Source organism: Leptopilina boulardi, unplaced genomic scaffold (genome assembly GCF_019393585.1).
Source record: "Leptopilina boulardi isolate dan_hultmark-lab unplaced genomic scaffold, ZJU_Lbou_2.1 LbouV2_292, whole genome shotgun sequence".
Classification (NCBI taxonomy): Eukaryota; Metazoa; Arthropoda; class Insecta; order Hymenoptera; family Figitidae; genus Leptopilina; species Leptopilina boulardi.
The window spans coordinates 1,327,419-1,343,914 of NW_026137854.1; the positions used below are offsets into that span (position 1 = coordinate 1,327,419).

At 35.6% G+C, this 16,496-nt stretch overlaps 2 protein-coding genes across 2 annotated transcripts; both read left to right on the top strand.

The window, feature by feature from the left end:
* The first annotated feature begins 5,043 nt into the window (after positions 1 to 5,043).
* Positions 5,044 to 6,756, top strand: LOC127282278 (uncharacterized). The gene has a single exon (XM_051306452.1). It carries the CDS (start codon positions 5,044 to 5,046, stop codon positions 6,754 to 6,756), a length of 1,713 nt encoding a protein of 570 aa, XP_051162409.1.
* A 6,783-nt stretch (positions 6,757 to 13,539) lies between these two features.
* Positions 13,540 to 16,190, top strand: LOC127282280 (uncharacterized). The gene is made up of 3 exons (XM_051306453.1): positions 13,540 to 14,628; positions 14,872 to 15,081; positions 16,005 to 16,190. The coding sequence occupies exons 1-3, from the start codon at positions 13,540 to 13,542 to the stop codon at positions 16,188 to 16,190; spliced, it is 1,485 nt and encodes a 494-aa protein (XP_051162410.1).
* Positions 16,191 to 16,496: the final 306 nt, after the last annotated feature.

Sequence of the window (16,496 nt, forward strand, 5' to 3'; positions counted from 1 at the left end):
GTAATCAGAAAGACCCTATTTTACGCGAAAAATTAGAAAGACTACTCCGATTACAACTGAACTTTAGGATATTCGCATTTTCGTCATTCTAAATCCGAATATGATATAAAATTTACATTTTGACAGTTGACAGCTATCAAAATAAATGTCAATTATACTAAAAATTGAAAAATCTTAACAAACATGTTACCCTAAAGGTTTTGAGGCTAACTAAACACGAATTTTAAGTCAAATTTAAAATTTGACAGTTGAGAGCTGTCAAAGTAACTGTCAATTTTACCAAAAGTTGGAGAATTTTTACAAAAATGACAGAAATTAGATTTTGAGACTAGCTGAGCACGAATTTGATGTGAACTTTAAACTTTGACAGTTGACACTTGTCACTGTAACTGTACTTTTATTTATTAAAATAAGTTGTTTAAAAAAAACTTGTTTATTTCAAATAAATTTTGATTTAAAAAAGGAATTTAAAATATTATTCATTAAATAAAAAACTGAATAAAGTGATAAATAATTTTTTTTTACTCATATAAATCACTTTCTACGGGAACAGATGACTTTTGACTTAGCAATAGGCTTATAGACTTATTTGTAGAAATAAAAATATATTTTTTAGATCTAAAATCTAATAAATTATTAAAAGTTTTTTTCCTTCTTTTGGATTCGTAAACAATAATGTGAAAAACCTGTAAATACCAAATTTCATAAAAATTCAACAATTTTTAAATTTCGAAAATTGACTTCAGATTTTTGAAACCTTACATATCACATGATGTCAAATATACCATGAATAAAAATAATACTAAATGTTATAATCTACTTATTGTCATTTTAAACCACTGTTGTAGTCGGAGTAGTGAAACAAAAATGGCCGCCATTTTTTTGGCGCAAGTGTGCGCAGCTATTCTAAGCGTAGATCATTAAAAGACACTTTGCACTATGTGTAGAAAAAAAATTACGACCATATTCGGACATACTTTTTTTATACCCTTTTGAAAAAAATGTATTCAAAAAATAAGTTATGTTATAAAGGTGTTGATATCTTATCAATAAATTTTTTTTGTGAAAACTTTTATGAAATAATCTTTTTTTAAGTGTAAAAACTAAAAACAAACCGTTAAACATTGTTAAAATTTACTGCTTGAATAAAAAAATTGTAAAGAAAACTGTCACTTTATAACGGTTACAATATGCTGATCAGTTCTGAATTTATTGGGCATTTGTGACTGAGAATCCACTTATTTCGGTTAATTTATTACAATTTTAAAATTACCCTTTTTCGCATAAAACCTGGTCTCTCAGACCACTGTGCGATCCAAGGTTTCTTGACATCTCAAATTTATCCATACAAAATTTTTTAATATTATTTATAATGTACCTTATTTATTCGGAAATAATAAACAAAGTTTCATCACCCTTAAAAGGCGGACAAGGTACACGGTACCTCTATACATTTCTTGCAGATAAATGTAGAAATTTCTATTAAAAATTATGAAAAATTACATTAAACAATTTTTATTAATTTTTATAGTAATGCACAAAATGTTTTTTATAAAATATGTATTTTAGTTTCTATAGTTAAATAATAATTTTTATAAGAAACGTCAGTTTGTATCTTAAAAATTACCATAAAAATGAAGTTTTAATAAAATTAATTTGCATTAAAAATGTATTTTAAATAATAAAAAATAAATTTCTTACATTTTTAGATTTGATTTCATAAATAACCTGCCTAAATATGTACCTGTTGTGCAATATAGCACATAGTATATACACGTATACTATTCAATGAAAGATCAATGAAATTGTATTAGTAGTATAGCTAGGCGAGTTCTGAGCCACCTACCGACCTCAGTCGGTAAGGTAGATTTCGCGGGTTTGAGTCCGTGCTAAGTTACCATCAGTTGGGTGGTCCCTGTTTTACCGACGTGGAAAAAAAGTTCTAGAATGTTCTGGATGGTTCTCTTGAGCCACCTACCGACCGCAGTCGGTAATGTACATTTCGCGGGTTTGAGTCCGTGCTAAATTACTATCACTTGGGTGGTCCCTGTTTTACCGACGTGGAAAAAAAGTTCTAGAAGGTTCTCGGTTGCCATGGAGAGTTCTAGAAGCTAAAATTGTTGAGTACTATTTTTTTTTGTTTTAAATACATCCCTACCTGTTTTACCGACTGAAATTGAAAAAAAATTTGAAAATCCACTCCTCGTTTTTGAATCCCTGATACCCTATATAGTGTACTCTATATTGTAAAAATGAAAAAAATCGTAAAATTCCTGTTTTACCGACGTGGAAAAAAAGTTCTAGAAGGTTCTCGGTTGCCATGGAGAGTTCTAGAAGCTAAAATTGTGGAGTACTATTTTTGTTGTTGTTTTAAATACATCCCTACCTGTTTTACCGACTGAAATTGAAAAAAAATTTGAAAATCCACTCCTCGTTTTTGAATCCCTAATTCCCTATATAGTGTACTCTATATTGTAAAAATGAAAAAAATCTTAAATTCCTGTTTTACCGACGTGGAAAAAAAGTTCTAGAAGGTTCTCGGTTGCCATGGAGAGTTCTAGAAGCAACAATTGTAGAGTACTATGGTTTTCGGTTGTCATGGAGAATTCTAGAAAAGCATGGGTAAGTAAGGTTAGGTACATAAAGTGGGTATATAAGAAGGTGTCGAGCGGCCTATGATCAGTGTAGTTTTCTGAGCCATTGTGTATATATATTTAGTGAATTCCTGAAGTGTTAGTGTACCGGAAAAATCTAGTGAACTGTAAAGTCCAAGTGTACCCAAAAACCTAGTGAACTATAAAGTCATAGTGTACTAATCTAGTGAACTGTAAAGTCCTAGTGTACCCCGAATAACCTAGTGAACTGTAAAGTCCATGTGCCCTTCCTCAAGATCTAGTGAACTCTTATGTCCCAGTGAACCCTAAGGAACTACTGCAAAATGATACTTAAAGAATGTAAGAATCTCCTTTCTAACATTGAGATTGCCTTTAAGTTGATGCTGTCATTGGGTTATGCACCCTTAGATCAGATCAATAAATGGATGAATGTGTGGTCGAGGTGTCTGAGGACGGTGCGGAGGGAGCTTTACCGACAACCTCCACTGAGTAATGGTCAGAGACGTTAATGTCTTAATATTATTGGTAATTTAATTTATTTTAAACTGCAATTTGAGCAACTCTTGAAACAAGGAAGTGGAATTCCATCAAAACAGAGAAGGATTGCAAACCCAGAAGAAGACATAATCCAACGTGTACAGTGGGTTGATCTAGATAATGCGTTTGGAAACCGAGTGAGAACATCCACCATCATCAACCTTAAACACAAGGATGTCAGGGCTTTTTTCGTAGATGTCGCTGTACTCTTTACAGACTACATTGGAAAGCTATTGCGTGAACATAAAACACTCAAAGTCAATACCGTACTCACGGCAAAATTTCGAAAGCCTGTTGAAAATAATCAAGAAGATCGGGTTGAAGAGTTTACCTTTAAATCTAAAAATCAAGAGATTTATGCATCATCTAACCTGAAAACAATATTTGATGCTCATGTTAAGAACCCCATTGTTAAAGAAACAGAGGAATTTGAAGAGAAAGACTCAGGATGGACGCTGCACTCAATTGTTAAATTAGATGTTAATATTAACAAACTGAATCCAATGAGGGGTAGTTCTTATATCAAGTTACCCAAGTATATTGAGAGTAAAAAAGCATGCATCAATGTAAAGAACCAGGACAATCAATGCTTCAAGTGGGCCATTTTATCAGCACTACATCCTGTTACTCATCACAGACATACATATCGTGTTTCCAACTATAGACCATTTCAAGATACACTTAATTTTAATGATATCACATTTCCAGTTGGAATACATTAAATTAAGAAATTTGAAAATCAAAATGACATCTCAATAAATGTATACGGTCTTATTTTAAAGAAAGAAATGTTCTCTATTAACCCGTTGCATTTAACATCTAATAATAAGAATCAGCATGTCAATTTGCTGCGAGTGGAAGAATGCTACTGGAACGATGACAGTAGTGATGAAGAAGTTGAAGAAGATGATCAAAATCAATCTTTTGCAAACCAAAACTTTCATTATGTGTGGATTAAGGATCTGTCACGCTTAGTAAGTAGTCAATTGTCTAAGAAAAAAAGTAGGGCATATATTTGTGATCGGTGTCTACATTATTTTTCACAAGAGGAAAAGTTATCAACTCACATGGAAGATTGTGTAAAAATAAACGAATGTAAAATTGTTCTTCCTCAACCTGGAAAAAACTTTGTCGAATTTACCAACTTTAAAAATTGTGAAAAAGTGCCCTTTATAGTTTACGCGGACTGTGAATCTCTTCTGAAGCCTGTCACACAAGATCAGAATTCAAATCAGTCCAACACTGAAGTTATTCAAGAGCATCAAGTGTTTGATATTGGCTATTACTTGAAGTGTAGTTTTAATAGCACCCTATCATTTTATAATTCTTGTCCTGAGAATGTTGATCCAGCAAAATGGTTTGCCCTGGAGTTGCAGCGAATAGCGTTAGAGTTTGAACAGATTCTATCAATTCCAGTGGCTATGTATCAACTAACAGTTGCAGAAAAAGAAGATTTTGTAAGTGCAACAGTTTGTCATATTTGTAAGAAGCCTCTCAGTCCGCGTCAGAGGAAGGTACGCGATCACTGTCACCTGACTGGAAAATATCGTGGGGCTGAACACGAGCATTGCAACCTCAATTATCAAGATTGTAGTGTGGTACCAGTAGTTTTTCATAACCTGAGTGGATGCGATGCTCATTTCACCATTAGGGATGTAGCAACACAATTCGATGGAAAAGTTAAAGTTCTAGCTTTGAATAAGGAAAAATACATTTCTTTTACGAAATATGTTAAAGATACGAGGATTAAATTCCGGTTTATAGATTCATTCAGGTTTCTTGCTGCATCCCTAGAGAAGTTAGCATCGTATCTCACTGAGTACCCGTGTGTAAATGCAGAGTTTTCTGGTGTAGAAAAAGAAAAATTAGTTTGTTAACGCGAAAAGGAGTTATGCCTTATGAATATCTGGATAAAAAAGAAAAACTTAGCAAAACACAACTACCAACGAAAGAAGAATTTTACAGCACATTGAACGACTCAACGATTACTGACGATGACTATAAACATGCGCAAAACGTATGGTCAGCATTTGCGTGTCCAACGTTAGGTGACTATGTAAAACTGTACTTGAAATCTGATGTTTTGCTTCTTGCTGACGTTTTTGAGAGTTTTCGCGATCAGTGTTGTGTTTATGAATTAGATCCTGCGCACTACTATACAACACCAGGCTTGACGTGGGACGCTATGCTCAAGTATACAAATGTACGACTAGAACTCCTCACTGACGTTGATATGCTGTTAATGATTGAACAAGGCAAACGAGGTGGTGTGAGTCAGTGCTCTAACCGCTACTCATCCGCCAATAACAAATATATGACAACATACAACAAAAGTGAGGAGAGCGTCTACATTCTGTACTTGGATGAAAATAACTTGTATGGCTGGGCAATGGGAGAATCCTTACCCTACGGAGAATTCAAGTGGGTGTCTAATGTTGACAATAACTTTGATTTTAATATTCCGGATGATTCATCATACGGCTACATCCTTGAAGTCGACTTAGAATACCCACAAGAGCTCCACGATCAGCATAATGATCTTCCATTTTGTCCAGAACATGCAAGTCCACCCGGATCAAGTCAAGTAAAGCTTCTTACCACCCTCTCACCAAAGCGAAAATACGTTCTTCATTATCGTGCTCTCAAACAGGCTCTAACAAACGGGTTAGTGTTGCAGTCGATACATCGAGTATTGAGATTTAAGCAATCAACATGGCTTAAGAATTATATCGACTTCAATACTACTCTTAGAGCAAACGCACAAAATGATTTTGAGAAAAATTTATTCAAATTAATGAATAATGCGGTTTACGGTAAAACGATGGAAAATGTCCGAAAATATGTCAATGTTAAACTCGTAACGAAATGGGAGGGTAGGTATGGAGCTGAAGCTTTGATAGTTAAAGCAAATTTCCAAAGTCGATCGATTTTTAGCGAAAATCTTATTGCTGTTGAACTGAGAAGATTGGAAGTTTTGTTTAACAAACCAATCTACGTTGGTCTTACTGTACTTGTTGTGTCTAAAATACTTATGTATGAATTTCATTATGACTATATGCAACAAAAGTATGGTGAAAATTGTAAATTATTGTACACGGATACCGATAGTTTCATCTATGAATTAAAATGTAATGACGTTTACGAAATCATGAAGCAGGACATCGACAAATTTGACACCTTCGATTACCCTATAGACAATGTGTACGGAATGCCACAGGTCAACAAAAAAGTGTTAGGTCTTATGAAAGATGAATGTAGCGGTAAAATCATAACCGAGTTTGTTGGCCTGCGGAGTAAAATGTACAGTGTACGCGTGAATGGTATCGATCATGTTAAAAAAGCAAAGGGATTAAAATCAAATATTATAAAGAAAACTATTACTTTCAACGATTTCAAACAATGTCTTCGAGAAAACAGTAAACAAACGCGAATGCAACATCTTATCCGGTCACGATTACACAATGTAGAAACAATTCGACAAACAAAACTTGCTCTTAGTCCATATGACGATAAGCGTTGCTTACTACCAAATACAACTGATACCCTTGCATGGGGACATTATAGAATAAGAGAAATAGAGAGAGAAAATGATGTGGAAGAATGAGAGAGAGGGAGAAGTGTTTTCTTTTTGTAATATAAACTGTTAAATAAATAAACGCCTAATGTAAATATCTTATATTTATAACATTTTATTTTATTCATTAAAAACCTTATACCTAGTACCATAATACAATTTTAAATATATATATATATATATATATATATATTCATAAAATGATTTAACGTTGATGTAACATTGATTCAAAGTTGCTTTAACGTTGCTATAATGTTGATTTAACGTTGATTACAAATCTGTATTATCTATCCAACTATTGTGCGTATTATCAAATCCTAACCATTTAACATAAAGTTGATTACCGCGTCTTTTCAATACTTTTTCTACTAAATAAATATCTGGATGTTTAACTTTGAGTAATTCAAATTCATAAAAGCCTCCAGCAATGGGTTCATTTTGATAATCCTTTATCTTGTAAGTGACTGGAGTTGTAGGCATAACACGATCCACAGTAAATATTTCTGTCGTCCAGTTGGGAGTGTATCCTTTCTCGAATGTGTGCTTAAACTTGCTGACACGAACTTTGTCACCCACATTTAACTTTGGATGTTTCAGGGGTATTTTTCGTAGTGCAATAAAACGCCGCTTGAGGTCCTCTACATCAGCAGCAGGACGTCTTTTGGTTTCATACCAATTGTTCGATGTATTGTTCCGTTGTACTGCGAGACAAGTTGCGGTAAAATGTCTATCCACTTGTAGGTTCCCCTTAGATTAAATTGTGGCCACATCTTGTTTTTAAGGGTACGATTAAAACGTTCAACAATAGATGCTTTTAGATTACTATGTGTTGAATACAAGTGAATGCCGTGACGTGACATTAGACTTTTGAAAGTTGTATTGTAAAATTCTTTTCCTTGATCGGTGTGTAAATTTTTTGGAACACGTCCTTTCTCAAGTATGGATTCCATTGCTGCAGTAACATCTTTGGCACTTTTACTTTTAACAGGAACGGCCCATGCATATTTTGAAAATGTATCGACTACTGTAAGCAAGTACTTGTAGCCTTTGTTTCCTTTGGCATAAGGTATCATTTCCACTAAATCTGCCTGCCAAGTCTCATCAATACCACGCATTTGCACACGGCGACGTGGATAGTTTTTTCTAGCCGGTTTGTGAAGTTCCATCACTACTGACAACTTTTTGTCGTTCATTTTCCAAAACGCTTAAACGAGTATCCAATTCTTTAAGAATTTCAGCGTTTCGATATGATAAATCTTGATTTATTTCACGTTCCAGGTTAATTAATCTTGCATTAACAGAGTCTTCATGAATTTTTAGTAATAGGTTAGTGTCATCAATCTCTTTCCTCTGTGAAGATGTGACTTGATACAGTAGAAGTACTTCGTTCTCTATCATATGCCGTGTCAGTTTCAATGTCACTGCGTCGTCTTCGGCTAGAGCCGCAGCAACGTTGCAAATTCTTTTGTCTTCTATGTCGTAGTTACCATCCACGTTGACTTTGAATCCTACACCAGGTGGTCCACGGCTGGCTATAGTTGTTGATGTTGCTCTTTCCAAATGGCGTCCAAACACGTCAAGACTCATTTTTAAACTGAACAATATTGATAACAATCACGATTAATATATGATTCCTGATTCACGAAGTTCTTCAATGATGGAAATTATTTCATTGTTGTGACTAGGATTTCCAGCTGCTTGAGATGCAAGTAGTAGACGAAGTCGGTCTACCAGCTCATTCGGATCATCCCAGTAGACGTAGTCAGTGTTGACATTTTTTCTATTTGTCATAAACTTGGGTAATGTACCGCCACTGGTTGAGGACCGTCTGCGAGATGTAGGTATAAATTTGGCAATAAAATTTTTATACTTGAGACTCCTGCTGGTATGAGTCGGACCATTGGGACTGTAATTTTTCTTGTGTGCATTGGTGTCAATTAAAATCTCCTTGTATGTGTTGAGATCAGCATCACTTATTAATGACTCATCAGGAGTTTGTCGAAACAGCAGTTCCATTAGACCAACAGTTTTAGGGTAACGTTTACCACCAACGTCAATATACTGTCCCTCAAAATGAATAGGTGTATCACCAATCATCAGTGTACCATTATCGAGTTTTCGAACGCCGTAAGTCATATCCAAGAATTGTTTGCGATTTTGTTGCAACATTCTGAGAAATTTATTTGTTAAGTAATCATAAGTTTCAGGACTTTTTGGCGTTGATGCTGTTGCATCATGAGTGTCAAGCAGAGTTTCATCTTCTTCCTCATCCGTAGCAGTTGCAAAGGAAGCATTATCCTCTTCTTCTTCTTTTTTAACTTCATGTTTTGTAGGTTCTGCTTTTACTCGCGTTGGATTATGTGACATTTCAACAAGTTTTTGTAGTGGCACAACTATCGTTTTAAATGTTGTACTTAAAGTTTGTTCAGCAGCTTCTTTGCCCAGCTTGAGCGTTCGATGTTTACGTCGCATCGCCTTGCTGGCTTTGGCAATTTGATAAAGGACCTTCTTTTCTTTTTGAAATGCTGACATTGTGCTGTCAAGGTCAGTACTAACGCAATACGATGCATATTACTCGTATTTATAGACCAATAAAGCAGTCAAAACCTTTTCTGTATCTGCCCTCATTTATATCACTGTCTTTATCAATAACAAGAAATCCATGTTTGTCGAGATTCCAACAAGCTGCACATAATTCACGAAATTGTGTGTATGACATATCGGTATTTACATGATCATCATAAACGTGTTTCAGGTTTTTTTCATCCTGGCGAAAAAGCACTAGCAAGTTTACATTATCACGAACTAGATGCTTAGGAATACGTGCATACGATTGACACAAGTAAAAACTGTCTACGTGACCATGTCTACCCATACAGAAAAAAGCTTTAATGTTGTCTTGCTTTTTACAGGCAACATCATCAAAGACAATAATTGAATTTTGTCGAGCTTCACTCGGTAATATTACTTCTTCATGTTCGCTAAACGGGTAGTACTCTACACCTTTTACAGCTTTTAAAATTCTCTCTAGAAATTTATATTTTGGTTGCTTTAGAGATTTCGAGTAAATGTAAACGTTGTCAAAACGCAAACCATTCGGGTGTAAAATGAGGGCAAGCAGAGCATTTGTTTTACCACAATTAGATGGTCCACAAAAGACAGCACGAATGCTGTTGGGGAGTAAGTTGCTGTGACGTTTTCTCTTAACAGACTCATGCTGAATGATATTATCCAAATTTACAACAGGCAGCTTAACCTGTTGTGTCTTGAACCGCATCTTGACTGTTACTGCCTGAAAACGTATAAATACAGCACTTAAATAGACTCTCCATCAGTTATCTGCATACCTCCATACAGTGCGGAATGATTATACACTGCAGAAAACAAAGAGCTGCTCTGCATCGTCGTAAACGTCGTCAGTGCGGTAGAGGTCTTGTCAATAAGATTATAAACAATTTACCGTTTGAATTGCATTTACCTGGGTATCAATACTGCGGACCAGGAACAAAACTTGCCAAACGTCTTGCGCGCGGTGATCCCGGTATTAATCCACTAGACGCAGCGTGCAAGGAACACGACATTGCCTATTCACAAAATCGGGAGAACATAGCGGCAAGAAATTCTGCTGATAAAGTTTTGGCTGATAAAGCGTGGCAACGTGTTTTTGCCAAAGACGCTCAGTTCAGTGAAAAGGCAGCAGCCTTGGCAATAACAAACGTAATGAAGGCTAAATCAAAATTAGGGATGGGTCTAAAGGCAAGGAAGCGAAACAAGAAAAAGAAGAAGCGAAAGACTTTAACAAAACCCAAAAGCAACAGAGTGACCTTGAGAAAGGTTGTTGTTGCAGCCAAGAAAAAGATGATTTCTAGAGGAGATGCAAAAACGGCTATTCAATCGGCACTTCAGAGTGCACAGGATTTCGTTAAATCTGCTGGTGGAAAAGAAAATGTTCATCAACCACGCATTCTACCTATACCTTCAAAATTGGGTGGTTTCTTACCTCTGATACCTGTCTTTGCTGGCCTTAGTGCACTTGGAGCTTTATCTGGTGGAGCAGCTGGAATAGCAAAGGCTGTAGGTGATGCAAATTCAGCCAAACAGCAACTTCAAGAGGCACAACGACATAACAAAACAATAGAAGCTATAGCCTTAGGGAAAGGCTTACACCTAAAACCTTATAGAAAAGGTTTAGGTTTACATTTGAAACCGTATCATAGTGGAAAGGGAATTCGTGTAAAACAAGTGACAAAAAAAAAGCTCGTAAAATTACCACGTCGTGCACTCACAGACGCTAATTTGTACGAATACGCCAAAACAGTGAAAATTCCTCACTTTCGTGGTGATTTCATGCGTAATGAACTACCTTTATCTGGACCATTATACAGAGAAACGGCTATGGTGAATCATGATGATAAAGCTGGTCCTGAAACACATTAGGTTGCATATAAAAAGTTGGGCAACACTGTCTTGTACTTTGACAGTTTTGGAAATCTTCGACCACCTACGGATCTGGTAAAATATCTTGGTTCTGGAAGCAAAATACAATACAATCATGAAAGATATCAAGACTATGACAGTGTTAAATGTGGACACTTGTGTTTGAAATTCCTATGTGGACAACTTGAAAATAAAACTAAAAATGTACTGAAAGGATCAAAATGTTTTTGAATATTCGCGCTTTGAGCAATTGTGCAGTCTGGGGGGGTCGGTACCACTAACGTGGGCTCTTTCGTGGAAATTCGATGAATTTCGGCGAAAGAGCGCCAAGAGGCACGATTAGGCCGGAATACTGCTGGACGGTGGGGAAGATTTCCCTGGGGGGGAGTTCGCGTGGGTCAATTAATAAAAGGGAACCACGAGCACGTCTTGTCCTCACTTATTCCAGTCCGGTGGAAAATTGCAATCAATTTTGAAAAGCCACATTTTCGCGTGTCGCCGACAGCACGAAGGTATTAATTATTCAGTTCAATTCTTTGTTAAATTTCACTTCAGTAAAATCATGTTTTGTAAAAAAAGGAAGAGTAAAGTTTTTGGTATGTATCGTTTTATTTGGAGATTAAATTATTGTTTTTATAAAAATAGTGTGGCGCATTATACGAGTGGTATTTGGGGACAAGGCGTGCGGAATTTTGGATTTAGGGGAAATCCCACGAGGAAGCATTCCCTCGAATATTGGGCCGAATTTGACGAGAGAGGAACCTGCCCCGGAGATAATTACGATTTTGCTGAAAGCATAAAGAGACCAAATTATTGACGAGTGCACCGTCAGCAGTATCCGGACCTCCTCGGACCGAATTCCACACCGACGCTACCCTTTTCCATCGCCAGACTCACAATCGCCAACTGGATAAGTTTTATTTTATTTGTTTATTTTATCATTTTCCTTTTTACTCATCTTCTCAATTTGACCATCCGTCGAACTCATCTTGATCCATTCATATTTGCATTTCGGGTTCGACGGTTTTATTTAAATTATTTGTGTTGCCTACGCATTATATATTCAATTGTTTGTCATATTATTTATTTCGAATAACATGTATTTATTATTCGACTTTTGTTGACGCGTCTCGTTATTGTTTTTATTACGAAGTGTGCAAGAGTGCGAGTCGCGTTTCGTTCCGTAATTGATTTAAGTGCGATCATTTTATATATATACGAAATATCTGTTCAATCGAAATTTACTTGGTCAATATATGTGTCTAATTACGGAGTAATTCAGTGTTTTATTTCTATTTCATTTGCTTTACATTAATATAATTCGCGAATTTTTAAAGTTAATAATAAATCTTTGCCTGTCTAATTTTCTAAACTAATATTTAAATTCTTCTCATGTAAAATCGTTACAGTACTCTATATAAGTCAGTGACTCAGAAAGTTGAGTCAGTAGAGAGTGCAAGCTCATCATGGATGAATCTTTTACTCTAACGCTTTCTGGTAACACTTCTGTACTGGAAGCCGTGTACTTTCCTCCAATAGAACTCTCTTCATTCAAAAGTTATGCACTTGGTCTCGTGGAGTTGCTCACATTTAATGCAATACCCAACATTGAAGAAGGAAAGAACAATAAATTCTACATTGGAAATACAGTTGTGAATTTACCTACGGGTAGATGTGAAATTGAGGATATTAACAACTACGTGCAAAAGATAGCAGCACGTGCTGGTATTGACATACAGATTAGACCAAACAACAATACTTTACGCAGTGAAATTCATTGCAACCGTGAAATAAATTTTCAACACAAGGATTCAATTGGACGTCTCCTGGGATTTACACCACGCATTCTGAAGGCAAACATTACTCATACTTCAGATTTACCAGTCGCTATTCTCAAAGTGAATGGTTTGCGAGTGGAATGTAATATAACAACAGGTGCATTAATCAATGGCAGAATAAGTCACACAATACACGAATTTTTCCCCCTTGTTCCACCAGGATATAAGATTGTGGAATTGCCAACACACGTCATTTATCTTCCGTTAGCCGTAAAGACAATACACAATATACAGCTGCGCATAATCGATCAAGACGATGATTTAGTCAACTTTTGTGGAGAAGTTATAACTATACGGCTACACGTTAAAACACTGTGATGGGTATTGTATACAACAGTAAAGAGGGAGGAGGAACAAAAGTTTTATAAATTACCCAAAATGTCAAAAAAGCGTCAGTTTGAAACCACTTCGCAAAGTGTTAACACCTCAGAACGAGACTTTCCTGAAACAACTAGGACTCAAAATCGTACCTCGTGGAAAAAAAGATTCAAACGTCCTTTCCAAATACTAATTTTCTCTGTCTGTTGCAATAAACGCAATGGAAAACGTCTTGAACATTCACACAGGTGTTCAGTTTGATAAATCTGTTTCACATTACGAAATTCACGCTCATCAACCATATGCATCCTCATCAACTTACAACAACAGCGATGAAATAAGAATTGTTATTCAACATCAAGATTTGTGTATTCTACCTAGCAAAAGTACTTTGCACGTATCTGGACGTTTGACAAAAGCTGATGGAGTTACAGCAACTGCAGCAACAACTCTAGTTACCAACGCCATCTGTTTTCTATTTGATGATATTCGTTATGAGCTCAATGCTATTGAGATTGATCATTGTAAAAATGTTGGTCTCACGAGCACGATGAAGGGATATGTATCACTTACATTGGGACAACGTAATCTCTTGGAGAATGCAGGCTGGATCGATTCAACACTTGCCAATAATGATGGATATTTTGATGTCACAATACCGCTAAGTTTGATCTTGGGTTTTGCTGAAGATTATCAAAAAGTAATTGTAAACGCAAAACATGAACTTATCATGACGCGTGCACGCAGTGACATCAATGCAGTTATTCAAGGTCAAGACATTGAACAATTCAAGATAACACTTTACAAGATTGAGTGGATGATGCCATATGTAATGGCTGCTGATCGTCAAAAAATACGTTTACTGCAATCAATTGAGAAAGATTCATTCATTACAATGAGTTTTCGAGCCTGGGATTTGTATGAATATCCTTTACTCCCCATTACCTCAAAACATGTATGGACAGTGAAAACGTCTACGCAACTTGAAAAACCGCGTTACGTTTTGCTAGGTTTTCAAACAAGTAGAAAGGATAAACTAAAAAAGTATGCTAATCGCTTTGACCACTGTGACATTACAAATGTTAAATTATTTCTAAATTCTCAATACTATCCCTATGGAAATTTAAATTTGGATATTGAACACAACCAATTTGCATTGTTGTACGAGATGTATGCAAACTTTCAACGCATTTATTATGACAGAGAGCCGGAACCTTTATTAAAGAAAATTGATTTCATGGATGCTGTCCCACTAATAGTCATCGATTGTTCAAAGCAAAATGAATTCCTTAAACAAGCTTCAGTAGATGTACGTTTGGAGTTTGAGTCAAGAAAAAATTTTCCTGCTGAAACTGCAGCCTATTGTCTCATTATACACGATCGTATCATTTAATACAAACCAATTAGTGGAGAAGTTAAAAAACTTGTTTAAACCTGCAATAAGTGGTAGTGGTGGGGGTAAATATTGGTTGTGGTGGGGGACGAAGGTATAAAAGCAGAGAGATACACACAAAAAATTCAGTATACTATCATGGGATAGACTGGTCTGCAGGTGAAATACGTTGAAGAATTGGGCTGCCCTGCCTTGAAGATACTGCATAGTGCCATTCCTCCACTGTGTCATCACCATTGCCAAACCTGTTACCACAACTGTGCAGTTCGCAACGTTATTGCTCTAAAAACTTGGTTCCTGAATTCTACTGCTACTACTACGACATCAAGTACCCAGTGCATAATAGGCACTACAGAGGATGATGACGATGTTCGAGACTCCTCTTCCTCTGGACATGATACTGTGGACACCAACCTGACTACGTTAAGAGATTATTATACCAGTTGTGATTTTATGTTTTTAAAAAAAAAAAAAAAGCAATGTAAACTTTTAGGTTAAGATTATTTAATAAACCAGAAAAAACTAATAAAAATTATCTTCTCTTATTAATATCACCCTAGAGATTCTAAAATATGTTTTAACTTGTTTGAAAATTGCTGAGACTCGAATTAATATTTTTTTTTGCAAATACATATAGTAGAAAGTTCTAGAAAATGTGGAGGCGGAAATTCTGGAGTGGGGATTGCTCTCTCTTTATAAAAGTTGTCACTAAATACGGTACCAGAATAGTAGCGGAACTAGACAATCAATTTGAAGTCTTCTTGCCTGGAAGAATTGCAAACACCTTTGAGGATGATCCTGAGAATACATTTGAGGACTTGGTAGAATCAGCAAAATCAAAAGTTCTCCACTTGTACTATTTTGGAGGAACTTATAATATTTTTAAGTTTAAAATTTTTAATTAATCTAAAAGAAAAAAAATGTAAAATATTTTTTGAAAAAACGTGAATGAAATTAATAAAAAAATATATTAACATTTGTTTTTTCTTATTACTTATTGCCCGATTTTACTTAAATAAATTAAAAATAAAAAAAATGTATAGAAAAAAGCATTGTCAGAGTTGGCAGTATATATATTAATAATACAAAATGGTAAGTATTCGATGAAAAAAATTCATGAAAAAAAGGTAAGTATTGAGTGCGTTCATTTGTGAGTGAGTGTCGTGTATGTGTGGGAGTGAGTGTTATGTATATATGTGGGGGGGAGTGAGTGGTGTGTATGTGCGGGAGTGAGTGTTGTGTATGTGTGGGAGTGTGAAAATTTTTATTTATTTGAAACATTCTCCTTAAAGTCATCATCATCAACTTTTGAAATGAATTCTAATAATTCTTGCAGTAGTTCACCTGTTGGTACTCCCTCTAATTCGGAAGATGGAGAAGATCCTATAATTGAACCCATTTTCCTATTTAGAGGGACTGGTGGTGACGATGCTGATGATGGCTTCAAGGAGGATGTGCGTGTTGGTGGTTGTGGGTGAGTGGGTGAATGTGTTTGTTTTGTGATAGGTAGGGGAGAAATTTTTTTTTGTATTGCGGATGTGTATGATTGTGTTGATGGTTTGTTTGTTGCGGATGTGTATGATTGTGTTGATTGTTGTGGATGTCAATGATTGTGTTGGTGGTTTGTTTGTTGCGGATGTGCTGGAATGTGTAAATGGTGTGTTTGTTGTGGATGTGTTTGAATGTTTAAATGGTGTGTTTGTTGTGGGTGTGTGTTTAATTTTTCCTTTTTTTCAGGTAAATTTACAATTGGTTCTAATGTTCGTTTTACAGGTGCCTGTTGA

Bases quoted from the DNA above. Each gene is read 5' to 3' on its own strand.
- LOC127282278 (XM_051306452.1), top strand. From the start codon at position 5,044: ATGCCTTATGAATATCTGGATAAAAAAGAAAAACTTAGCAAAACACAA.
- LOC127282280 (XM_051306453.1), top strand. From the start codon at position 13,540: ATGGAAAACGTCTTGAACATTCACACAGGTGTTCAGTTTGATAAATCT. The intron at 14,629-14,871 runs GTACGTTTGGAG...ACTGGTCTGCAG, and splicing joins TTAAACAAGCTTCAGTAGAT to GTGAAATACGTTGAAGAATT. The intron at 15,082-16,004 runs GTTCGAGACTCC...TTCTCCTTAAAG, and splicing joins CTACAGAGGATGATGACGAT to TCATCATCATCAACTTTTGA.